We start from the raw sequence: 26256 nt of genomic DNA on the forward strand, positions 1-26256 counted from the left end.
AGCAGGTCAAGGTGTATTTATTTCCTTAATATTTATTCTCGAAAGATGTACCCTGTAAAATATTTAAGTTAACTTAAAATAGGAATAAAAAACAACAATAGAATATGAGAACTGCAACAATACCAAAAGGACATCGTAATGAGACAAAAGCAATAGCAGCAGAAATATATGCTAAAAAGATATTACTCTGCAAAATGTTTCTGGGGGAGAAACCGCACACACATTTTCTTCCCATCTAAAAATAACGAGCAATGGGGCCAGGCAGATCTCCCAAAGGAAGTGGTAAAGCTCCAGAAAACTTCTGCCTGCTCCAGAGGTCATCACAAGAAGAAAATGCCTTTGCCCAGGTCCTCTGGCATTTGAAGGGACCTGTCATGCTCATTCTGCAGTCTCTCCACAAAGGAGTAGCTCAAAGTGGCTTTTGACAGCACTTCATCAAACGATCGCATGTTGTACTGGGCTTTGGAGCAGACAGAAATAGCACAAGTACTGCTTGCTGTTTCTGCCTGGTCCAAAACCTGCGACTGTGACAACCATACAGCCATATACCTTCAAAGTCCTCTACATATTCCAGAGGTCTCAGGAAAGGGGAAGGGTGACTGCAAATAATAGCTTACTTTATAGCATGCACCTTACGAAAGCTTTGTTTTATTTCCCTTTAATGATTTTCATAGGGTAATCTGTGCATTGCAAGCGAGATACAGGAAGCTAATAATAATAAGTTTCTGATCAAATACATTTGTTTCTTTTCTTTCCCCACATTCAGTACTGATGGCTTTTGTTTTGCCATGGTAGAAGATGAAGACTCTGGAGGGCAGACTTTCACCACAGGCTGTATCGGGTTAGAGGGTTCTGACTTCCAGTGCCGGGTAAGAATATATTCTGATCTAGATTTCGTCTTTAGTTTTAGCTGGGAGTCAGCTTAGGTCAGGGGTAGCCAATGTGCCCTTCAGATGTTGTTGGACTGCAGCTTCCATCAGCCTCAACCAGTGCTCAGATATGATGGGAGTTGCAGTGCAACATCTGCAGAGTACCATTCTAGTACCCTAACCTTACAAATAGTTAGGAATGGAGATACATAGTCTGTTGCCTTCCTCCTCCAGGGGAGTTGGAATGCAAGTCAGGCTGTGAATATCTTTGTAAGTCTTCCCAGTGGTCCATAACACAGGTAAGCAGAAGTCAGCAGAGCACTAACAGGTTGGAAAGCCCAGCAGTAATCCTCATTTTGCAAGATGATACCATCTTTCTTAGAAGTAGCATCCTATCACAGGCAATGGGACCCACTTTGAGATACAGCGTTTTAAGAATGGGCTCATAATGTTTCTGTGCTACTTATTTAAATTCCCATCTCAAGAGCTCAGGTGCAATATTTAGTGCACAACCGTATGCATGTTTACTCAGAATTAAGTCCACGGTATTAAGAGAGGCTTACTCCCTAGTAAGATGTTCAGGACTGCTGCCTTATTGCTTTAAATGAAGGTGAAGTATGAAATGTAATCGGGGTGAGCCTGATTCATTTAGCCTTTGCATCTACCCTCCTTACCCCGTGTGCTGGTTTGTATACAGGAGTTTCCTGCTCCCAGCCCCCTTTCTCCACGACATAGAATGCTTCCATTGTACCAGGTCAGACAATTTTCAGGTCACCAAGGCATTTGTCCCTACCTCTGTTTTCCCATATTGCCACCCTGTGACAACTTGCCCACATACTGATTGCTCTAAGAAAAATGAAGAGGGGTTTTCTAGATGCTCATAGTTTGCAGGACTAGATACAGGCCTATGTTGTCACCCCTCATGTAAAGTCCCCTTCTGCATTAGGCTCAGAAGCAATATACATGTTCAGAAAACCCAAACAGTCGTGTACCATTTCAGGTTAAAAACAGTATATTTAAATTCTTCGTTCACTTGAAAAACAACAGCAGCACCTTCTGTGAACATAGAAAGCTAGCAGAGAGAGGAGGACGCCACAGCTATTGTCCCTTACATACTAATTTTCCTTGTGCAGGGCTTTTTCTGTAGGCCTTCAATAATGCATTTTCCCCACATATTCTGAAGTTGTCTAAGCCTAGAAGAACAGTACCATTTGCTTTCTCTAATTATATTGAGAACCCAGATTTAAGCTTTGCCTTCCATCGAAAAACGAAATAGTAAAAACTACACCTGTTTATTAAACTGTATCTAGGTCTAGATTCTTATATAGTTTAAAAGGAATTGTCATCTAGGTTTTTAAAAAGCACATTAAGGTGTTAGCACGTGCATGGTTTTTCACATCTGAAAGCTTTCAGCGTTTCTAATGCCTTTTGGATGTGGACAAAGCTGCTCATAACTATTATCTGTTGCAGGACACACCACTGTCTCAACCGAGAAGATTAATTGAATGCTGCACAGATCAGGATTACTGTAACAAAGATCTTCACCCTACGCTACCACCACTGATAAAAGGAGGTAACGAAAGAGGCAAATCTTTAATTTCCATTCTGCATATTGCTTTTATTTCTAGAAAACAAAAACTGCAGATAACATTTTCAGTGCCAGTGGCAACATTTGCAGTGTAAGCATTCCGGGCGCACTGCTTGCTCATCCAGCTAAAACATTTCTAAGATGGGTTTCCGATGAAAAAAAGATTTGTTGATGCTTCAGAGTGAAGAAAAAAATATCATTCCATTATACATCCTAAAAACACAATATTTGTTTTTATCCAGTTATTTTATTGGTTAATGGGCTTGGGTTTGAGTTTCTCAAAGCAGAATCCATTTTCTAATTCTGATTGAAGCTTTTTTACCTCGAAGTAGACATTTCCCCCTGAAAACGTTTTCAACTGTGTGAAAATTTATCTCTTAAAAAATCCTATTTGGTGCCTTTTTTCCATTAACTTGATAGATAGATAGTGATGTGTGGTTTCTCTCTCTCTCTCTCTCAATCTCTCTTTCTCTCTCTTGCATAATACTAGAAGCCAGGGCCCATGTAATGAAGATGAATGGTGGAAGATTCAGGGCGGGGGCGGGGGGGGAGGGTGTACTTCTTCATGCAGCACATTAATTGAATCATATAATTTTCCCCTTAAAGATGTGGTGATGGCCACCAACTTCAGTGGGTTTAAAATGGGATTGGATGACTCCATGGAAGATAAGGGTATCAATGGCCATTTGTCATGACCTTTGTATGCTACCTCTAGGATCAGAGGAAGTATGGGCTCTAAATCCCGGTTGCTGCAAAACAGCAGCAGGAGAGTGCTACGGACCTCACACCGTGCCCCTGAGTTTCCCACATGCATCTGGACTAGATAGGCCTTTGGTTTGATCCAGCATGACTCTTAAGTTCTTGTTGCTTAAGTTGCTGCATTAGAACTGTTTTGAGAGTCATGCCTCCCTGCCCCAGGCAGTGCTGCTTCTTCCTCCCTCTTGGCTCACCTATATTCATCATCTACCCAGTCAGGAATCATTCAGCAAATGGGCTGATGTCTCGATGCTTCAAGCCAATCAGATTTGGCTGCCCAGTGACATATGTGAGAGCTAAGTAAGGCTGCAGTTTTAACCCCTCTCATCTGGGAGTAATCCCCATTGAATTCAGTGGGACTTGCTTCTGAGGAGACAGCACTGGAAAATGACGTTTCTGGTTCAAGTGCTATAACAGGTACACCAATTGGGTTAGTGGAGACAGGAATATTTAACTGTAGCCCTGCAGTTGGGACCTTCCAGCAAAGAAGCTGATGTTGGTGATGGTTTGGAATCACTTAAAGATGGGGGGTAGGTCTGCGGTCTCTTAAGTCCTCATCAAATTCAGTAGCTAAACAATTAAATGACAAGATTAAATCTATCAAGATTGATGCATGACCTCTGGCACCAATATGACTGCTTAGGAGATGGAAGTGTCATATGGAGGCAAAGTGCATAAAACCATAGGGGCATTGATAAAGTTCTATTACAATAAGGGAAGGCAATTGGTTGAAGCTGCCCTAAAGATATTTGGTAGCAAAATGCTTATCCAAATGCTCCAAGGTGTTCAAATTTAGGGCTCTGATTAGAACGCCATTAAAGTTTTGGAAGCTGTGCAGAATATTTTCCCCAGAAGGTATATTCTCTACCATCAAGAGTATGAGCATCTCTTGTTTTGTAGAGAACCCATGTGGCCAACAATTAAGGCAATAGCAGTCTGTGCTCAGTTAAAGTATGTTTAAGAAATTGCTGCTACACCTATTGAGCATTTTTCCTGCCTTGTACTATATGGAATTGGGCAATAAACAACTCTGGAAAGCAGCTTGTCAGGCTGTTTTAGACTATTAATATTTCCCAGAACTGAGCTCTGCTTTGACCTTGAAGAAGTGTCAACCAAGGGATTGGCTCCTCCGGATAGAATCCAGAAGGGACCTGCAACTAATTAGAAACACCAAATTTTCCCCTTGGTTGGAGCAGACATGGTTAGGATTGCAACTTAAATTAATAAATGCCCAATTTCTCAAGGAATGTTGACAAATTGCCATAAAGAGGACACTTTCAGCACTGCTACTGTTAACAAAAGCCAGTAGTAGTTTTGGCTCATTTCTGCATAAATTCAAGACAGGCGACTGTCCAAGAGAACATACAAAGAAAATCTCATTGTCACCCTTTTCCTTATTTTGGAAAGTACCTTACCAAAAACTATTTTCTAACACAAGTGTCTTTCTGTGGGCATGTGAAAAACAGAATAGATGTTGCTTTTGATTCAGGAGTCGTATGACTAGGGTCACATCTCAGGGGATGCTAAGGTCTAAGGAGGTCTTCTAGCTGTAGGTCAGAGGTGGTTGAACTACAAATTAACCCAGGCACAGAGGTGATGTCAGCAAAAGCGGGGACATTGTTCACTGAGAGTGCTTTTCTGTGCCTTGAATGTGCTAGAAAGGGAAAGGATAGTTTTCAAAAAATATATATGAAAGGAACAAAGGAGTTCTGTGGACTTGGATATTTCAGAATGAGGAGTTAAAGCTAACCCGTCCTGAGAGCAAGGAAAGTCTTAGCATGTAGGAAGGAATATAAACACACAACAACAATTCAGCTACACTCCCTGCTCACTATTCTGAATAGCTTCCATGCCCAGCAAATAAAATAAAAACATCCTGATGAGTACAAGAAGACCCTGTGCTGGGCAGGCAGTCTGCTTATTAAGAAAGCAGGAAAAATAATCAGATCCCAATATAACATTGCCATTTTAAACAATAAAAAATATATTACTGGAAACCCCAATGAAAAGGCAGACTGCAGGGAGATGAGAGGAGAGATCCGTCTTTACTGATTTAACGCCCTTATAAGCAGAAGTGTTGGTGCCACCATGTCTGGCTCGCAGTCTCTATAGCTGGTGATTGAATGAGCTGGGCAGTGATGACTGAGGAAAGGATGGGGTTTGATATGTGTACTGCATCCCACACTCCTGGCCCCAGGTTGATGTTGCTGCTGCTGCTGCAGTAATAAGCCCTGTGCACATTGCAAACCTGGGAGATGATGTAGCAAAGGGCTCACAGTACACCAGGAAGTTCTCCTTGCTGGAACCGAGTAGGAATTGCAAGAGGGAAGCTCCTATTCCTTTTGCTGGTGCTTGTCCCACCAACTTTTTGCAAGTAAAAATTAAAGGAATGATTCACTCCCAAGTCCTTCTCAAGCCCTCTCCAGTTTTTCACAGCTGCTTAGCGTGATTAGAAGCAGAGCTGAGTGTATGTGTACGTACAGTGCATACAGTCTACAGCAGGGGTAGCCAACGCCGTGCGCTAGAGATGGTGTGGGCTGTCAAAAGTGCTCTAATAGTGCTGTAAGTGTATGGTGCAGATGAGGTCTTATTGACCTCGGATCTGAAAATCAGATTTGTGTTGCCAGGCACAAACCACCCTATTCTCAGCTGTGCGGTACCCTTCTCTCATCTTCAAGCCTTCCTTATCCTTTTGCAGACAGACTGGAACGTGTTTACAACTATTACAAGCCGTGTGCATTGGAGATAAATGGCTTGCAGAAGTATAGACCTGATTAACAATGAAAACGGAGCATTTGCTTCCCCGCCTGTCTTGCCCCCAGTAGCAGCCTCTTCCTTCATAGCGACAAGTGATCTCCCTGGCGGATTCTCAGTTTCCCGTCCCCCTTATTCGTAGCGATGGCTCAGGTACAAATCTGCTGGCCTAGCGAGAATACAGCACGCTAGTGTTTTCCCGGTTGCCAGTGTCTCCTTACAAAAGGGATTACAAAAAGTGACGGCAGTGTCTTGAATGTTTATGCCACTAATGCGCTAGTGGCAGGTAATGTTAGGTTAAAACACTGAGCCTGGTGCTAACAGGAGATACATTGTTTGCCAGCCTCTTGCATTAGGAGCAAGTGAGAAGGAAAACGCCGCTGTTCAGTGGCCAAAATAGAAGAAGAAACCAGAGCTTGGAAATAAAATAAAAGTGCATAGTGGAAAGCTGAGAGTCCCCATGGAACTTCCCTTTCGCATCACTCTAGTAAACCTGAAATGCAATAGCCCCTGTTCCAGGAGAGATCAATCAGAATAGAGTTCTCACAGCTTATGCCCTGCTCATCCTTATCTTGGAAGATAGATCCTGCTTCTGATCCCAAGTAACCAGACGCAACGTCGGATATGTTAGCGCGTTGTGGATATAGAAATTCACACCCGCACTGGAGAAGGTTGCTTTCCCAGAATATCTCGGTGCCTTGATCCACATAAGTGGATGCTGGCAAATTTCAGAAATTGGGATGTGTGTCTCCCTGTCCATCTGTGTTTGGTACACACAATTCCACAGCAGAAGCAGCTGTGGCAGGGGAGCCATCCTCCAGACAGTGGCTTTGCTACTGTTTACTGGAACAGCATAGAACTTTATAGGCACACTAGCGATGCTAATCTGCTGCTCCTGCTGGTGGTGTCCCTGCATAGCCTTGACCTTGCCACTGCTCTGACGTGCTCCTGTGCCATCTCACAAACTGTGCTGGCCTTTCCTGGCAGTTAGCAAACTTTCAAGCCACTCCAGGCCAGGCTGGACCCTTTCCGAGTTTCTGCTGTTGGACGATGGCTGTTTATTTTCATTTATCTTTAAATATACCGTATTATTCCATGTGTAAGACTAGTTTTTTTTTTAACCAAAAAATTAGGTTTAAAATTGGAGCTCATCTTATACACTGGTAGTGCTGAGGGGTGTTTTCTTAATTTGGAGTCCCCCAAAATCAGGGGGTGTCTTATACATGGGGGCATCTTATACACGGGAAAAATATGTTTTTATCATGCTTGCAAGCCACCTCAAACACTTGGGGGGGGGGGGGAGGGAGAGAGAGAATGAGAGTAAGTGGCTTAAGGGAGATAAATGCAGTTATTACCTGCCTGCTAAAAGTCCTTTTGTTTTGTTTCAGGTTTGGAAGAGGGAAATGTCCATCACAAGGCCTTACTGATTTCAGTGACCGTCTGTAGTGTCCTCCTAGTGCTTATCATCATATTCTGTTACTTCAGGTATGGTCCAGAAAAGCTTGGTTTCCCCCCCTGGTAGCTGTTTCTTTCTGTCATTCATATTTCGAGCTTCTGATCTATACAGATGCAGTGGTTGGTTTGGAGATTTTATTTTAAAAATCCTATGTATCCTAGTAATGCTGAGATTACAAAAATGTTATTGGGAGTACTGGTGGTGCGAATGAGCTTTGTTATCATAGGCTGCATTCATATGGCAGTTTATTCGTTTTTCAAGAAATTTCCCTGCTAATTTCCACATTATATATGAACTTCCACACGACGTAAAAGCCACTTTCGGAACTATACTGGAAGATTAGCACTAGCTTCCGTATTACTTGATTTTTTTTCTGGAAGCAAATAGCATGGACATGAGCACTAAAATTCCACTGTATTCCACTATAGCTCCAGAAGAGACTTTTATGTGTTGTTAAAGCTCAAATAGCTGTGGGTTAAACCACAGAGCCTAGGACTTGCTGATCAGAAGGTTGGCAGTTCAAATCCCCACGACGGGGTGAGCTCCCGCTGCTCGGTCTCTGCTCCTGCTAAACTAGCAGTTTGAAAGCATGTCAAAGTGCAAGTAGATAAATAGGTATCGCTCCAGCGGGAAGGTAAAAGGCGTTTCCGTGGCACTGCTCTGGTTCGCCAGAAGCGGCTTAGTCATGCTGGCCACATGACCCGGAAGCTATACGCCGGCTCCCTCGGCCAATAAAGCGAGATGAGCACCGCAACCCCAGAGTCGGCCACGACTGGACCTAATGGTCAGGGGTCCCTTTACCTTTGAAGCTCAAATCTAATGAAGAATTTAACAGTTAGGGAAAAGTCATGAAAGTGCATAGTGTCTTCAGCACAGACTGAGTTTCCAGTGGGAGGTAATGCAGAAAAGAAAAGTGAATGAAAATGGACTTGGAGTGGTATGTCAAGTAAAGCAAGGATAGGCAACTTAGCTAGTGCCAAGTTGGTTTCTTTCTTTCTTTGTGCACTGGTGTCCAAACTTTTTTCAAAGAAGGCCAGATTGGAGGGACCGTGAGGGCTGACTAAAGAGCCAACCAAACTTGTTGAGGTTTTTTTAGGATTTTACCCCAGGAAATAAACTGCCACAGGGGCCAGATTAAACCAACTGGCAGGCTGGATTATGCCCCCGAAACGGACCTTGGACATGCCTGGTCCATTTATGTCCCCTCTTTCCTCCAAGGTGCCCAAGTTGGTGTACCTTGGATGTAGGTTGATGTAGGTTAGGCTGAGAGACGGTGACAGGGGCTGACTTTGATTTTTCTAATTTTAGTGGCACCCCTTGTGCGAGGCCAAAATTTGCCCTCCCCTGTGCCTCTCACCTTCCGTTCTGCTCAATTCACAACATCACCTCGCAGCACCCCCTAGGCTTGGTGCTCAGTGTGGCAGAACCGATCGCCCTGCCCTAAATCTGTCTCTGATAGTGACTGGCCCAAGGTTACCCAGTGGGGATTTGAACCCTGGTCTCCCAGGTCCTAGTCCAGCACTCAACCACTACACCACACGGGCTAGAGGCTGTAGGCCAGGGGTGGACCGAACACAACCAGCTAGGCTTTCCCCTGAAGGTTCTTTTGCTGGAGCAAGGTGTGCTCCCACCAGCTGATACTGGCTTTACTGGGAAGGACTGTTGCTGCTGGTCTGTCCCATCTTACTAATTCATCCTTCTTCAACCTGATGCCCTTGCGCTGTAGTCCACCTGGATCGCTCAGTCAGTAGAGCACGAGACTCTTAAATCTTAGGGTTGTGGGTTTGAGGCCCACGTTGGGCAAAATATTCCTGCACTGCAGGGGGTTGGACTAGATAACTCTCAGGACCCCTTCCAACCCTACAATTTTATGCTTCATCACCCAAAACAACTCCCATCAGCCTCAGCCAATAAAGCCATGCTGTGGCAGCTGTAGTCCAGAACATGTGGAAGACACCAGGTTGAGGAAGGTTATGGTAGCTGATTTTATATATTATAAAGTGGCAGATTGTGGGGGAAAGACATGGGGGGTGGGGTAGGCCACCCAGTATTTAAAGTTTCAGTGTGAATTGAGGTATTGAATAAGATTGTGTGTGTGTGTTTTTAAAAAACCCTTGCTACTGTACATCTAATTGCAATGGCCTGGGCACAAATTCGCAGAGATGAAAGTATTGCTTTGTTACTGAGGTTGCTGAAAATAGACTAGAAAAGTGAAAGCTTTAGAGATTTTTTTTTTTTTTAATATGCAACGCTAGTGGGAAATTAAACAGACTCAAATAGCAACTTTTGCCTGATGTTGCGACCACCCAGCGGTGCAGAATCAACCTATGTTTATTTTCATACACAACTGCAGGTTTAAAAGGCAAGAAAGCAGACCTCGGTACAGCATCGGGCTTGAACAAGACGAGACTTACATTCCACCTGGAGAATCCTTGAAAGACCTCATTGAACAGTCTCAGAGCTCGGGAAGCGGTTCTGGGCTCCCTCTTCTGGTGAGAAAGGGGTACTGAGACACCGAGACATATTAATGATAATAGCGGCATAGGAACAGAGCATCATCGCTATCTGCAGCCCTGGTTCTGCCTAAAACTTGGTGGCCCTTCAGAAGTTGCTGGACTGCCAACTCCCGCCACCCACGACCATTGGTCATGCTGTCTGGGGCTGATGGCAGTTGCAGTCCAGCAACATCTGGAGAGCCAAAAGTAAACCAGCATAAATGCAAAGGTTATCTGAATGCAGAAATTATGGCAAAGTTGATTCAGCCTAAGATACAGTTAGCAAAATTGCTTTATTCCTTCAGCTTTTTTATTTGTTCCTAGAGGTTTGTTTTCGTTGCTTCCACTGCAAGTAGTGGCAGCAGCAAGCAACCTGACCACCATTTTGCATCCTGTATGACAGTCTTAACTCTGCCCTGCAGATGCACATTGTGGCACAAGTTTTGTAATTTGTAAGTAGGCTATCTTTTTTGGGTGGCGGCGTACGTTTCACCACCTTTCCCAGTCTGCTCAGTTAAGAGCCTCAATAAACATCTGATGAACCCTCAAGGAGGAGGGATTGAAAACTACTGAACTCTGATTAGGATTGTAGTGCCAATATCTGCATGAACACCTGCTCTGATTAATGCCTAAAAGGCACTCCATTTTTAGAGCTGTAGCCATCTTCTGCCGATGAGCTGACTTGTTAATAAACTTGCTATCTCCATAACTTAACAGAGTGAAAAGGAAAGGTAGCTGTGCTGGTCTGTAAAATAATCTCTACAATCCGAAATATCAGTACTTTTATTTGAATGTTCCAAGTTACCACAGGATAGTGAGCAACCTTTCACATTCACCTGAATACTTCATCAGACTAGGTGTTAAGCAAACCAGGAGAGCCAGTGTGGTGTACTGGTTAGAGTGTTGGACTAGGAGTTGGGGAGCCTGGCTTAAAATCCCACTTGGCTATGAAGCTTACTGAGTGATGATGGGCCAGTCATTGTCCCTCAAGTTGTCAGGCTTCTGGTGATGGGGAAGAGGAGATCTATGAATGCGCTTTTGATCTTGCAGGAAAGGTGGACTATAAATAAATATATTTTTTTACTTTCAAGATTTTCCATACAAATTAACATTTTGTTTAACTAAAAGTACAAAAACTCCCCCAAAACATTAGTACGGTTTTCCTTTTGAAAAAAAGAGGCGAAAAACTTGGGGTGATAGAAATAAAATTTATTCCAGGCACAACATGTTTTGGAAGAAAATTCTTCCTTGGGAACACTTTTCTGGCATGCATTTCTTGCATTTGAGAATTACTGCTACAAATGTTTTCGAAAGGGAGGATATTTCCCCCCTGAAACACATCAGATCTGGAATCCTGATTCCTTGCACCTGGAGCTCTCTCTCTCTCTCTCTCTTTCTTTCTTTCTTTCTTTCTTTCTTTCTTTCTTTCTTTCCACAACCTCCATTGCCTCATTCAGTGGTTGCCCTAGCAGAAGTGGCACTGTGATGAGTGTGGCTTATGTCTGTTTATTTATTGAACAAGATGCATGTATTGCTTAAATCAACAAACCTCTGAGAGCTTCACATACAACAATATAAATATTAACTCACAAGAAAGTTCCAGTGAAGTCAAACGTTAGAAACAAGTTGACATGGAATTTATCAAGAAATAAATAAAGCCGGCAGTTTTGCACAAATCTGCATAATAAAATTAAATGTTAAAATTACCATACATTTCTGGTTAGGCTTCTTTAAGTAAAAACACTTTTAGCAGGCACTGAAAACAATACAGCAGAGGACCTGCCAAGCGCTCATAGGGTGGATGCGACCAGAGACTTTTCAACTGCAGTGTTATGATCATCTGTCTATCAAACACTGAGCTCCCTCTGCTGGCGTTTTCTAGTCCTTGAGGGTGCTTTCTATCTGCAAGCAGCTTGTCTCAGCATTAGTTACTATGGCACCATTGTCTTTTCTCTTGACAGGTGCAAAGGACTATAGCAAAGCAGATTCAGATGGTGAAGCAGATTGGTAAAGGTCGCTATGGAGAGGTCTGGATGGGGAAGTGGAGAGGAGAAAAAGTGGCCGTCAAAGTTTTCTTCACGACGGAGGAAGCCAGTTGGTTTCGAGAGACGGAGATCTATCAGACTGTTCTGATGAGGCATGAAAACATTTTGGGTGAGTGGCACAAACTAAAAGTAAGGGTCCTGGTCATTTAAGGCGCCCCAATTTTTAATTCTGTATTTTGCAGCTGCATACGTACATAATTTTATTTGTATGCCACCTTTCCGCAGGCGCTCAAGGCGGCTTACAACACAAAAGGAAGGCATAACTACCACATAACAAAGGTAGTCATAAATAATAAATGAAACATTTAAAAATACACAGCCAAACTGAACAATTTACACGTACCTCACAAGATCCAAAATAAAAATAACAAAACAAAACAGCAAAAACCCAACAACAACACCCCTCTGCTCAAACAACACTCTAGCCCAGGCTTCCGCAAACTTGGCCCTCCAGAAGTTTTTGGCCTACAACTCCCATGATCCCTAGCTAGCAGGACCAGTGGTCAGGGATGATGGGAATTTTAGTCTCAAAACATCTGGAGGGCTGAGTTTGAGGAAGCTTGCTTTAGCCCATGAGTCTGTTCAACAACCTTAGCTTTTGTAGCTGGAGGGAGTCAGTCAGTCAGGGCTCCGTCCTCCCAGGCCAGGTGGGAAAAGGCCTGCAAGGTCTCCCAAGACTCACAGCCAAGATGTGTATTCTGGAGTATTAAAAAAATGTATCAAAAGCCAAAGTTAGCAAAGTGGTTTCATTTTGACAACCTGGTTTCATCTTAGCCCTGCTTGCTGCTTAACCTTTCATAAACAAGGTGAGAAAACACCTGTATAGCAGCTCACCTCCAAATTCTGGCTTAGACCTGACATTGTGGACTTACAGTTGAGATCACGTCCCTTAAGAGGAGTTAGGATCCTGAGGACTTGCGAGTTCAGAGATTCCTCATATTTCCCCAGAGAAGGAAAAATAAATCCATGCCTTCACAGTTTTCAGGGTCATCAATACGGTCTTCAACAATTGCTAATTTCAGTTGCTGTGCATTTGTTTTGTCCCACTGCTCAAATTCATTTGAATTTTAAAAACCGAACTTGGAACAAACTTCAAAATACTTGAGTTTTGAGCCCTTGCACACAAATTTCATTCTGCACTTTAATTTCTATGATTCTGATTCCAACAAATGAATGAGGGAATCATAAATATAGCAGCAAACTTCGAATCACTGTTCATACTCCTAAAATTGAATTTAGATTTTCAACTCCTTGTCTTTCGGCCTGAGTTTGTGTGTTTTGAGTTCAGGAATGTGGACAAGGGTTTCAAATCTAGCTAATGTTTTGATAGGGCTATCCTTTGAAGTGTAACTTATGCCCCTGGTGCAATGATGGCCAAACTTGGCCCTCCAGCTGTTTTGGGACTACAGTTCCCATCATCCCTGACCATTGGTCCTGTTAGCTAGGGATGACGGGAGTTGTAGTCCCAAAACAGCTGGAGGGCCAAGTTTGGCCATGCCTGTCCTAGTGCAAAGACTTGCTTGGTGGTATTCTAGGTCAACATAGTCTTGACCATTCACTGCAGTATCAGTTCCACATGTGTCATGGAATGTGGAGCTATAGTAACTCCACTGACTTCTCAGATTTCCAGTTAGTACAAGCAGCATTGGATACGGCGTCTTCACCTTGGAATTCAAAAGAAATTGACTCTGTACCTTCTTTCAAAACATGCTGGAGTACTGGAGTACTGTGTCCAGTTCTGGGCACCACAGTTCAAGAAGGACACTGACAAACTGGAACGCGTCCAGAGGAGGGCAACCAAAATGGTCAAAGGCCTGGAAACGATGCCTTATGAGGAACGGCTAAGGGAGCTGGGAATGTTTAGCCTGGAGAAGAGGAGGTTAAGGGGTGATATGATAGCCATGTTCAAATATATAAAAGGATGTCACATAGAGGAGGGAGAAAGGTTGTTTTCTGCTGCTCCAGAGAAGCGGACACGGAGCAATGGTTCCAAACTACAAGAAAGAAGATTCCACCTAAACATTAGGAAGAACTTCCTGACAGTAAGAGCTCTTCGACAGTGGAATTTGCTGCCAAGGAGTGTGGTAGAATCTCCTTCTTTGGAGGTCTTTAAGCAGAGGCTTGACAACCATATGTCAGGAGTGCTCTGATGGTGTTTCCTGCTTGGTAGGGGGTTGGACTCGATGGCCCTTGTGGTCTCTTCCAACTCTATGATTCTATGATTCTATGCACAGTGTTTGAACAGTCCTGTCTCCATTCCCCCTTGTAGGCTTCATTGCTGCAGACATTAAAGGCACAGGGTCTTGGACTCAGCTGTATCTTATCACGGACTACCATGAGAATGGATCCCTGTACGACTACCTGAAATCCACTACCTTGGATACAAAAGCCATGCTGAAGCTGGCATATTCCTCAGTCAGCGGACTGTGCCATTTGCACACTGAAATCTTCAGCACTCAAGGCAAGCCAGCTATTGCCCACCGGGACCTCAAAAGCAAAAACATCCTGGTGAAAAAGAATGGAACTTGCTGTATAGCAGACCTGGGTTTGGCAGTTAAGTTCATTAGGTGAGCAAAATACTGGGTTTTCTCGCTGAAACTTGGTTTGTGAACATGCAAAGGGAGTAGGTTTCAAAGGGGGCCTGGAGTTGGGACCTTGTGACAAGGAAGGAAACAGTGGATTGTCGCATGAGCTGTTTGTGAAGATTAAGACTGACTGTTTGAGATCATGGTGACCATCCCAACACAGAGTAAAACTCACACTCTGTAGCTGCAAATTATGGGGCAGGCAAGCCACATGCTAATTGACTTCACACGCCACAAGTGGTTGTGGTACAGAATTGTGGTCAGCCACAAGGGAGGCTAGCATAGGTCGTTGGATCTTAGCCCTGGAAACTGATGCAGCTGAGTCAGATATGATGAGAAACAAGTAGAACTGTATGAATGGGAGGAAACCACTGAGATTTTGGTTAAAGCTCACGTGAAGAATGTGGTGGTGCAAAGGGCAAGCAAGATGCTCAGGAGATTGGAGCAAGTCCATTTGAGGAAAGGATGCCGTCTTTGTAGCATTTTAGATGACAGGGGGGGAAATGCAAATAAGGGAGATATGATAGAAGTGTATAAAGAAAAGCAGTTTTTCTCATTCTTGGTACTGGAACTCAGAGTCATCCCAATGAAGCTGTGTGCTGGAGGATTGAGAACAGACTAAAAGAAATACATAATTCAATCATGGGAGCCACTACCACAAGTTGCAGTTATAGCCATAGTTAGTTAGATAAATGCACAGAGGATAGCTATCAGGACTACGAGTAATGATGGCTTTGCTATATATTCCTTCCAGTAGCACCTTAGAGACCAACTAAGTTTGTTATTGGTATGAGTTTTTGTGTGCATGCACACTTCTTCAGATACCTATCTGAAGAAGTGTGCATGCACATGAAAGCTCATACCAATAACAAACTTAGTTGGTCTCTAAGGTGCTACTGGAAGGAATTTTTTTTATTTTGTTTCGACTACGGCAGACCAACATGGCTACCTACCTGTAACTTTGCTATATATGATCTCCAGTACCAGAGACTTCTGGATACCAGTTTGCTGGAGATTAATGTTGCATGTTTGCCATGCTTGTGAGCTTCTCATAAGCACCATGAGAGCAGAATGCTGGGCTAGACAGGCCTTTGGGTTGATCTGGCAGGGCTCTACTTATATCCTTAAGGAAAATAAAGTCTCTTCTTTACCGGCCCATCTTGCAAGAGAGTTGATTTCAGTGCCCTGCCTTTTGGGTGTCCTCCATGAATGGCTGAGCAGCTAAAGCAAGGGGTGGCAGATCTGAGCCTACAAGGCCACAGGAAGTGGCTCGCTAGCCCCAGAAGCTTTTATCTTACCTCATGATCTGACTGGGAGATGGTATTCCTCTGTCTGCTCTTTAGTGAGGATCTCATCTCCACCTCCTCCCCTCATCTCCTCCAGCAGGCAAGCCCAGCGCTGCCTGAAAATGCAGCATGGGACGTGTGTAGCCTGTTGGGCATGCCAGCCCAGGCTCACCTTGCACGGTTGGCGGCTTGCCCTGCCCCCATGGGCAGCTAGCCCTACCTCTGTGGCATCTCGACCCACTCCCATGAGGGCGCCCTGAACAGCTAGCTACACTGCTGGTGTGAGGGGAGATGCATTCACCAGACTGGGGGGAGCTGAGTGGTGCAGCCACCTGCTGCTGGCACCCCTTAGCTCCTCCTTCCATGAGCCAGGTGCTTTTAAAGCCTGTTGACTCTTCGCTGTGACGTGCACCTGGCAGCCCTGGTTCTTGGCCCAGCAAGGGGAGGAGAATGGCGGCACAAAGGAACCCTCTCCTCCGCCTCCACTACCCGCCTGCCTGCCTCCCTCTTTGAGAAGTGAAGCCACAAGTTTTGGGTACATGCATTCACTCCCCTGCTCCCCTTGGCTCTGTTCTCTCCAGATTTTAAGCCTTTATGGCAGATTAAAAATTTGGCACCCAGAAACTGTGGCTTTAAAAGTCTGTTAAGGCCTGAATAAAGACTCTCTCTCTCCTTTTTCTGCTCTGCCTCAGTTGATTTGCATGCAGCCGGTGGGGAGGGGGCTGCCTTTTGACTTTCCTTCTTATAGATCTTCCTCGTCCCACTCCCCAAAGTCCCACTCCCCAAAGTCTCGCAGCTAAGGGGGAGGCAGTGGGCAGGCTCCCTGCAGGCTCCGCCCAGCACTCCCCCTACCCTGCCCGGTGGGCGATTTGCCCCATGCGCCTTGGGCGGCTCATCCCCCCCACTGTGTGGCGCACGCGCACAGGGGTGCACCCCCCCAGGAGTCTGAGCGGCTAGCTACACCACTGCCATCCTGGAATTTTTCCAAATTAAGAACTATATATAAATGAACCTAATAAGATTAATAAACATATTTAAGCATGGGAAACTGAGCCCTGCTAAGAAAACAACCTTTCAGGGAAATTGGACTGCTATCTTTGGCAGGGGAGTTTCATCTTAATGCTAATGAAATCTCACAAATGTTACCAGCAACCCCTGCTGAGTCTTATCACTGTTGTGTGTTTGCATTTGGATGCTTGAAGTATCCCCAGGCATGGAAGCCTCAAAACACAAAACAAAAAAGCCCCTGGTTAACAGTTAAAAACCTTTCTCTGAAAGGATCATCTCCATTAAGGTTTTCTTTTACTTTGACCTTGCTCGTAGATGGATTTAATTCGAGGTCCCTTTTTCTCCCACCTGCCCACCCTGGCCTTTCATATACAATTTGGTTTTAGGGGGGAAACGCACTCATTTTTGTCTCCTTCTATCCACCCCCTTCATCTTTCAGTGACACAAATGAGGTGGATATACCACCGAACACCAGAGTGGGTACAAAGCGGTACATGCCTCCTGAAGTCCTAGATGAAAGCTTAAATCGGAATCACTTCCAGTCATATATCATGGCCGATATGTACAGCTTCGGACTCATCCTTTGGGAAATAGCAAGGAGATGTGTTTCAGGAGGTAAATGCCTTACAGCACTGGCGCATGTCTCTACATTATTTCAATTCCATGTGTGTGTGTTGTGTGTGTGTGTTTTAAGAGAGACAGAGAAAACCATCCATTTCAAAGAACTGTTGTCGCTGAACTTATTTATTCCCATTTCCTTTCTGGTTGTTAGGACTCATTTTTCCCGTCCCTGTAGGTCCTCATTTAGCCGCAAAGATTGATCCTCTCTTTTAATAGTCTCTTCTAAAGATGTAGCGTGTTTCATAATTGCAATGGGAATTTGGAGCTCATTTATGGGCACTTCCAGAATTATAAACATCAGAGCTTAAACCGAGAGCGCTCCCTTTGCTTATGTAGAAAAAGAATGGGGTTGGTTTTGCTTAGGTCCCATGATTAACAAGAAGATTACGCAGATATGATGCAAGAGGTGTTAGCAGGTGTTAGCTAGCATTAGGAAACCTGTATTGAAAAGGCATTGTTGCCTGTATAAAATTAATTCCAGACCTGGCAAGACTGGCATTTTTAAACTCAGTTCCTCCACTGTCTTGTATTTTCCTCTGCTAGATCTCCTCTGGCTGATTGCTGTTTGCAAAGCTTTCTGTTACCTGTCTAAGAATGGCAATGCAGAGATTTCGTATGCTAGCCTCGAGGCATTTGAAGAAGGAAGTTGGCTTTTATTGACAGGACTTTGACTACAGGGAACCAGAGGGCAGACTTAAGGTCATCATGGTTTTGATCTGGTTTTTAACACCAAGACTAAGCCATGAGGTTTAGAAAATGAAATTAGGAAAGTGCCTTCGAGCATGCGCAAAAACCACCCTTCAATTGCACAGCATCAAATAACCAGTTTGAGTTAGGATTAGGTCTTTCCAATGTGGAAGGGTGAAATCCAGCTTGCTTTTGAATTTTATAAACTAAGCCCTGGGTATTAGTGGAAAAGATACCTACAGTTAGCCTGGGTTTTAGGACGCAGGACATATGTGGAGCAGGTCTGTGACATCTCAAGCTACTTGCTTTTGAAAGCATTTTGCAGTCACCTTACCTTTTGCCTTTATATGTGGACCCACATGCTAAAATGGATTCAGCATTCACTTGGCTGCTTCCTACTACCATATCCCAATGAACCTTCCCAATGAGCTTCGGTCTGTGCATGCCTATTCATTTGGGTTTTGATAAAGCATTGTTCTCAAACCTACCTGACACTGATACAGCTAACAAATGGCACATTTTCCAGGTATAGTTGAAGAGTATCAGCTTCCATATCATGACCTTGTTCCCACTGACCCTTCATACGAAGACATGAGAGAAATAGTAGGTATCAAGAAGCTACGGCCCTCGTTTCCCAACAGGTGGAGCAGTGATGAGGTAAGGAATCATAGAATTTTAGAGTTGGAAGGGGGGACCCCTAATGTCCAGCCCCCTGCAATGCACCCCATGTGGGGCTCAAACCCAGAAACCTGGGGTTAAGAGTCTCGTGCTCTACCGATTGAGCTATCCAAGGAGAGAATACTTTCAAAACATGACCCATTACATTTACCTCCTTTTGTCAAAATCGACTCGGGTGATTTAAGGAGGGAAAAGTCTTGACATTATAGGATGCTGCCTTTTGCAGTTGGATAAGGAAAAACCAAGAAAATTTCAAAGCTGAGTTATACCTGTTACAGTGCCTGTCAAAATTACGGTGTACCTATAAGGTCAGCTTTTTAGACTCATTTCAGAATAAGCAAGTCCTCTGCAAGATGTTGATGTAAATCTGGTATCACCTAGTATTCTGGGCGAAAGAAGCAATGGCCGCTGGTCATTTTTTTGGAAATTCAAAGGGCAGCGGTTACCCAGATCTGTGAGTGTGAGCCTGTGATTGGCATGTGTTTTGAGTGTTGCCTTCCATTGTAATGTACTGAAAGCTAAAAATAGCTTACAGATGAGACACAAGGACTAGCTCACCCATGCAGGCTGGCTATAAACCACTGTAAACCAGACAGTAGCTTTCTTAATGCTATGTTTTCAAATGGATATTCATTGTTACTAATGAACTTACGAAATGGGATTTCCCCCTACCACCACACATCATTGCTTGTGACAAATGCCATGCCTAGCGTGGCCCTTAAGAGTTTTTGATTAATTTGATTTTACTGATGTTGGAAGTAAATACTCCAGGACCAGCATTTACAGTTTGGTATTTGAGCCTCATTAAAAAGCAAATAAAAATGTCAAAATATTGATCTTCCTTTAAAAGCCACAGTTTATAACAGAACAGTTTCTTAGTGAAAATCAGAGAACTGAAATGTTTTAAATATACACTGAATGTGCACATCAACTCTTTGGTCTCTATAGCAGCTCAGAGCATTTGCATCAGGCCATGGATGGAGCAACTTTGACACTAAATGCCTTTTCCTTGCGAGGCAGACTTTGTCCGATGCTGTTGGACTGCAACTCCCATCAGCCCCAGCCAGCATTCCCAGTGATCAGATAGCATGGGTGTTATAGTCCAGGGATGTCCAACAGGTCAATCGCAATCTACTGGTAGATCCCTGGGAAGTTTTGGTAGATCCCGGTCGATCGCTGGCTCCCTTTTCTTAGCATTGGTAAAATTGAAACGGCCCCCCCCCCCAATTATTGCTTGATCTGTAGAATGGAAGACAGAGCTTACTCATTGAGGCTGTTGTTTTCCCCAGCGACTTGTTGATGAGCAGCTGTTCCTCTTTCTCCCCTCAAACTCTTAAAAACGGGGCTTTCCTTCCCAAAAAAGGTCAACAACTTTGATTTGAACCCCCCAGAAACGGGGGTAGATCACTGCCAGTTTTTTATTCTGTAAGTAGATCGCAGTCTCTTGGGAGTTGGCCATCCCTATAATATAGTCCGACAACATCTGAAGGATACCAGGTTGTGACAATCCTGGTCTAGTTTGATCTTTAGAGGGTGTTGGGGTAGAGCAGCTCAGCTCAAGTCCAAGCCATGGCTGCAAAGAAACAATGTTCCCTTGCATGCATGTGTGTTTTAAACCTCAACTGCAAAGGAAGAAAGGAAAAGATGGTTTCCTTTGAAGTTGAGTCACCTGATGTCATGGTAGCACCAGATGATTGACAGGTGGGCCGCCTCACCTCCCTCTTGAAGTAGACCCCAGGAGGATGCGGGAGCTCAGGATTTGACCTGCCACACAGATCCTACTCCTGGCCCCTGTATTGATGGGAATTGTTGTCCAGCAACATTTGGAGGACTACAGGTTTCTCACCTCTGATATGATTAATTAATTAATATGCTACTTAATTGCCAAGGTAGCGTCTAAGCAGTTTACAAGTATAAAACCAATTTCAAAACATTTAAACACACATAATTGCCACTAAAGGGACATGGGTGGTGCTGTGGTCTAAACCACTGAGCCTCTTGGGCTTGCCAATCAGAAGGTTGGCGGTTCGAATCGGTCCCTGCTCCTGCCAACCTAGCAGTTTGAAAGCACGAAGTGCAAGTAGATAAATAGGTACCACTCCGGTGGGAAGGTAAACAGTGTTTCCGTGCGCTGCTCTGGTTTGTCAGAAGTGGCTTAGTCATGCTGGCCACATGACCCGGAAACTGTACGCTGGCTCCCTCGGTCAATAAAGCGAGATGAGCGCCGCAACCCCAGAGTCGTCCGCGACTGGACCTAATGGTCAGGGATCCCTTTACCTTTACCTAATTGCCACTAAAACAATATCATTAAAATAGACACCTGTGGTTTAAAATGTGCAATGAAACAAGCCAATTAAAACAGGGGGTTCAGGTCCTGAGATAAGGGGGCATGCTTGTCTAAAAGCAGGTGGGTCTTCCAAGTGCCCATGGAATACTAGTACATTACAGTGTATACAAGGCAGTGTGCATAATCTTTCGAATATATTATATACATGTATATACGCTGCTTTGTAGGCCCCACCAATAGGGTACTAGTGTCTGTAAAAAGGAAAAACAAATTGGGAGGGGAGTTGAAAGCCTGTGTGTTAGTCTTCTGTCTCTCAATTCCACTTTTTGTCAATTAATATAGGAAATTGCTTTTCAAAGCTGTAGTGGTATTTTCCTTTAGGGGAGGGAGGAAGTTGCCTGAACACTTTCCACAGAGAATTTATAATGAAGCAAAATTGTGTTTTGGAATCAGTAGACCAGTAATTGATGTACCGCAGACAAATCTGCCGACAGTTATGGTGATGCTATGCAGAGGTCATTAATCTTGTTAAGTGGTACAGTGTAATGCTATTATTGTAGGAGGCAGCTGTGATTTGGGAATAGCAGTCTTCACTTAAGTATTCTGCAATTAGATTTAAAAATACTTAAATGGCAAGAGTTGTAAACAATCTTGAGTGCGTTGGGGAGGGTCGCAGAGGGGGGATGTAAAAAAAAACCCCCCAAACACCACACACACACACACACACACACACACACAACCAGGAGAAAGAAGGATCTAGCAAAGCAGATTGAGAAAATTTGGTATATAGCCCACCACAGAATAAAAAGTTTTGAGGGCGCCACTGACTTCCTACAGTAACTTACGATCCTTCGGAGTGCTAACCCATTCTTTGACATAAAGTAGCATACCCTGCGGCGGGGTGCGCTCCCGCTGCTCGGTCCCAGCGCCTGCCAACCTAGCAGTTCGAAAGCACCTCCGGGTGCAAGTAGATAAATAGGGACCGCTTACCAGCGGGAAGGTAAACGGCGTTTCCGTGTGCGGCTCTGGCTCGCCAGAGCAGCGATGTCACGCTGGCCACGTGACCCGGAAGTGTCTCCGGACAGCGCTGGCCCCTGGCCTCTTAAGTGAGATGGGCGCACAACCCCAGAGTCTGTCAAGACTGGCCCGTACGGGCAGGGGTACCTTTACCTTTACCTTTAGCATAACAGTGAAGCCATGCATCCCATGCTGCAGTAAGAGCTGCTGTACATGACTCTCTTCCATTCATTAGCAGGGTGCAAAGATGAAAAACCTGAAGGAAGGTGGTGTGTGTGTGTGTGTGTGTGTGTGTGTGTGTGTGTATATCTGTCCCCTAATCCAATTAGCTGTGAGGGTATGTGACTGTTTTGCTTGTTTCGAATTGTTCTTACATGTTTGATTTTATTTTTAATTGTATTGTTCTACTGCTTTGATGGTTGTTGGCCTGGGCTTCCTATCTATCTATCTATCTATCTATCTATCCATCCATCCATCCATCCATACACAAACACACACGTATCTGCAGTCTAGCACACATTGCCTTGATCTTCTGTTCCTTATTCAGCAGTGCTAGTGACAAGGATCATACAGCATCAAGACTAATTGTGCAGGTACAGGCTGTGTACACACCATACGTTTAAAGCACATAGAAAACTCCGCAATAATGCTGGGAACTGTAGTTCGTCGTGGGTGCTGGGAATTGTAGTTCTGTGAGGGTTAATCTGCAGTTCACAGGAACCACTGTGGAGGAAACCATATGCTTGGTAAACGTGGTTTAAATGTACGGTATTTACGCAGCCACAGTACCATCCATCTAGTTGTGAACCATGTCTTGGGGCAGTGTGATTGCATATTGTCCTGCTGTACATGAGGCCTATAACCGTTGAAGGTACACAGGGGCAGAATTCCATGCTCAGTATGAGTTCTCAATTAGGTTCATTTTGTTTCTTTCCAGAGTAGTGTTTGGCTTCCAGCCAAGATTAAACCTTTGTGTGAGTGTGTGATGCATTCATCTATATGTTTTCTTTCTTCCTCTAGTGCCTAAGACAAATGGGCAAGCTCATGACAGAATGCTGGGCTCACAACCCTGCTTCTCGGCTCACAGCTCTGCGAGTGAAGAAAACTCTTGCCAAAATGTCAGAGTCACAGGACATTAAGCTCTGATTCGGCTGAAGAAAGGCACCTCTTTGCTAAATCTCAGAAAAATGGACTTTCCTTCATGTTTCAAAGAGACAGGAAGAGGAATTACAAGACTTCGCTAATATAAACCTTGAATGCAGTCTTTCGGCGAATAATCTTCCACTCTGGCGCAGAGGCCATTCCAGGAGAAAGAAAGCAACGCGGCTCCATCAAGTTTGGCTCCTCAGCTGCCAGATGCGAAGACCTTTGGCCTCTTTTGGAAGCGGTGGGAGAAACAGTTATCGATAACTGCTTCAAGATTATGCATGCTGCTTTCTGTGAAAGCCCCTAATGTTATTAATATTAATATTATTATTATATTTGGACTGTTTAATTTTCATAAAAATGAACCTTCGCAAATACAAAGTACAAGAAAAGAATTATATTGTTACTCTAAAGCGGGGTGGGGGTGGAGGAAAGTCAAGCAAAAGTGCATCTGGAGTCTAAAACAAATTGGTTATGATTTCCTGCTGATGAAAGACTGTTGCACTCCCAAGGCAACACACTATGTTGTGAAAGAAAAATATAATAGAAATATAAGTGATCGCCTATACAAATTTGATTTTGGGCAACTCATATATGATGTAGGCCAAAGGAAGCCAATGTGGTGTTCTGATTATTTTTTTGGACTACAACTCCCATCATCCTACTCTGGCTGAGGCTGTTGGGAGTTGTAGTCAAACAACATCTGGAGGGTACCATATTGGCTGTCCCTGATGTAAGCTGTTCCTGATAGATAGACCACATTCTCAATGGGAATCGGTAGATATGCTACCAAGCAGTTTCTTGTGCACAGTAGACCTAATGATCCATCAGTATCCCTTGTATAAGCCCTTCACATTTCAGGTTTATTAAAGCAACACTGTTATAGGCATCTAAGGAACATTAGATGTGAAAGGTGAAAGGTGGAAGACAATGAAAAAAACCCTAATCAAACAAGCTCAAGTAATACCAAGCACCCTTTACTTTCTATTATTTGGGAATTTTTTTCCTGGCATTTTACACACAAAACAATAATTCTGAAATTGGTGTAAATTAAAGTTTGGTAGAATATGGTGTTATACGCACTAACCTTTCCTTTACCGGCAAAGTCCCTGATCGATGAAACGGCTGACCAAGTTGCATTGCATACTGTTTGCCGTAAGAAAATGAAGAGTATTGACAAAAGGACGCGTTCTGTTCAGCGTGCACCTGGAAATAGTAACTTGCCACTAACGGGGTAGAAGAAAACTGCAGTGTGTTTCTAAACACATGTAGGTGAGCATTGCTTTGGAAAGGAGAGGTTTTATTCTTTTCACGACTTTTCAAAAATATAATTTCCTCTTTAATTCTGAAAGGAAATTGAGAGAGTTTTTCTAAAGTGAAGGGGATTTTTATGTATTGGATTATTGGGCCACATGCTTTACGGGAGCAGAACGTTTCCTTTTTTTAATTATTGTTTTAAAAATCAGATTCTACTGGAGGAGTACTGAATTCCCAGGTTTTCTCCTCTGCAATTCTGGTCAAAGAAGCACTCACTGAGACACATATTTTGGTTGTGAGGTGAACCTATTAGGTATTTTGCACGCACAAGGAGTTGGGGGACTCTTCTTCCTCCTGCAGCACCCCGTTCCCCAGAATGTGAGTTGGCACACCCTCCAAAATTTGGCAAGTTTCCATATGCATGCAGAAGGCCTTGCTTGCATAAGGGTGCTTTCAGTCCTGTCCCATCTTCAGACCCTTCCCTGAATCTCCTGAATTTGGGCTGTCTTCTGTAAAACATGTTGTTGGTGTTTTAAAGTAATACACTAAAGAAATAGAACTGTAAATGGGATAAAATAATTTGTAGCACCATAGCTAGCAAAATATGCTATGTGTATTCCTCCAGTTACAAGTTTTGAAAAATACTGCAAGTTTTTCTTAAAGGCACACACATAAGTATCAAGCAAAACTGCATAAAATTCTGACCATGAAGTTCTAGGTTGCTGAGCTGTTTTTCACTTTGGAAAATTAAATGTAGTTTTGAATTGTTGAGCTGTTATGTTATATTTTTCGTTTTAAGGTTATTTTGAAGCCTGCAGTGGGCACTGTGCAGCTTCAGATTCCCAGCGCAGTGGGAGCCGTAGGTTGTTGTAAGTTGGAAGTGCATACCCTCCCCAAAGAAAATCCACTTAAATAGGCTGGATTCCACATGCATAACTGTCAGTGTTCCCTCTCTCTTTGCAAGGTTAGTGGAAGTAAGAATTTAAGACGCTGGGAAAAAAAGTATACTGTGTGAAGTTAATTTTTTGGTGCAAAATATTGGAGCTGACTGATAGATTGATGCAGTTTCAGACTCTGAACTTCAGAGAGAAATATGGATGGATGTTGGGGATATGTATTCCCCCTGACATAAAAGTTTAAGGCTGCAGTCCAGTGGCTCCTGGGAGGGTATTTCAGAGGCCAAATGATCTCCCTTGCTGACGTCAGAGAGAATACTCTTAATAGTGGAGCAGGAGATCCAGTTTCAGATCCAAATCCCCACCAAAACCTCTGAACTCCGGCTGACTGAATGTTGGAATTCCAACACTGAAAGACCCAATGGGACAAAAGCTGTTGGAGACTGGGGACCATCAAACACATTGGAAGTAGGAATCCAGTGCTATCTCCGCCACTTGACACTCATGAATTGGACAGAAATATAGATTAGCTCAGGAGCTAGCTTAAATCTCTTTCACTGATTTCATTTCATGCAATCAGAAAAGCGTTTTAAGTTGCAGAACCGAAGAGCAAAGGCGTGTCTCTCCTCCCTCACTCCTGCCATGCCTCTTGAGAAGCTGGTAGGGTTTTAGATAAGATAGTTCAACCACCTTTGGTTTCTACCTATTCACCCTCACTTTAAGATTGCAGCCTAGGTGGGTAATAACAGAAGAATTTCCAACTCTGATCCCTCCTGTAAGTATCGTACAGGGAGCCATCTGTAAAGATTCCTTGCTCAAGCACAG

The 26256-nt window shown here is 43.8% G+C and overlaps 1 protein-coding gene across 1 annotated transcript in view; it reads left to right on the forward strand.

The window, feature by feature from the left end:
• Positions 1-25792, forward strand: part of BMPR1B (bone morphogenetic protein receptor type 1B) — a 77260-nt gene extending 51468 nt beyond the window's left edge. The window contains exons 3-11 of the mRNA XM_079990941.1: positions 767-869; positions 2340-2442; positions 7356-7452; positions 9777-9915; positions 11880-12072; positions 14233-14530; positions 17282-17457; positions 18677-18807; positions 23153-25792. Of these exons, the coding sequence (XP_079847067.1) occupies positions 767-869; positions 2340-2442; positions 7356-7452; positions 9777-9915; positions 11880-12072; positions 14233-14530; positions 17282-17457; positions 18677-18807; positions 23153-23278 (1366 nt within the window). The 3' untranslated portion in view covers positions 23279-25792. The remainder of the gene's footprint in view (positions 1-766; positions 870-2339; positions 2443-7355; positions 7453-9776; positions 9916-11879; positions 12073-14232; positions 14531-17281; positions 17458-18676; positions 18808-23152) is intronic.
• Positions 25793-26256: the final 464 nt, after the last annotated feature.

This window comes from Podarcis cretensis, assembly GCF_951804945.1.
Source record: "Podarcis cretensis genome assembly, chromosome: 9".
NCBI lineage: Eukaryota > Metazoa > Chordata > Lepidosauria > Squamata > Lacertidae > Podarcis > Podarcis cretensis.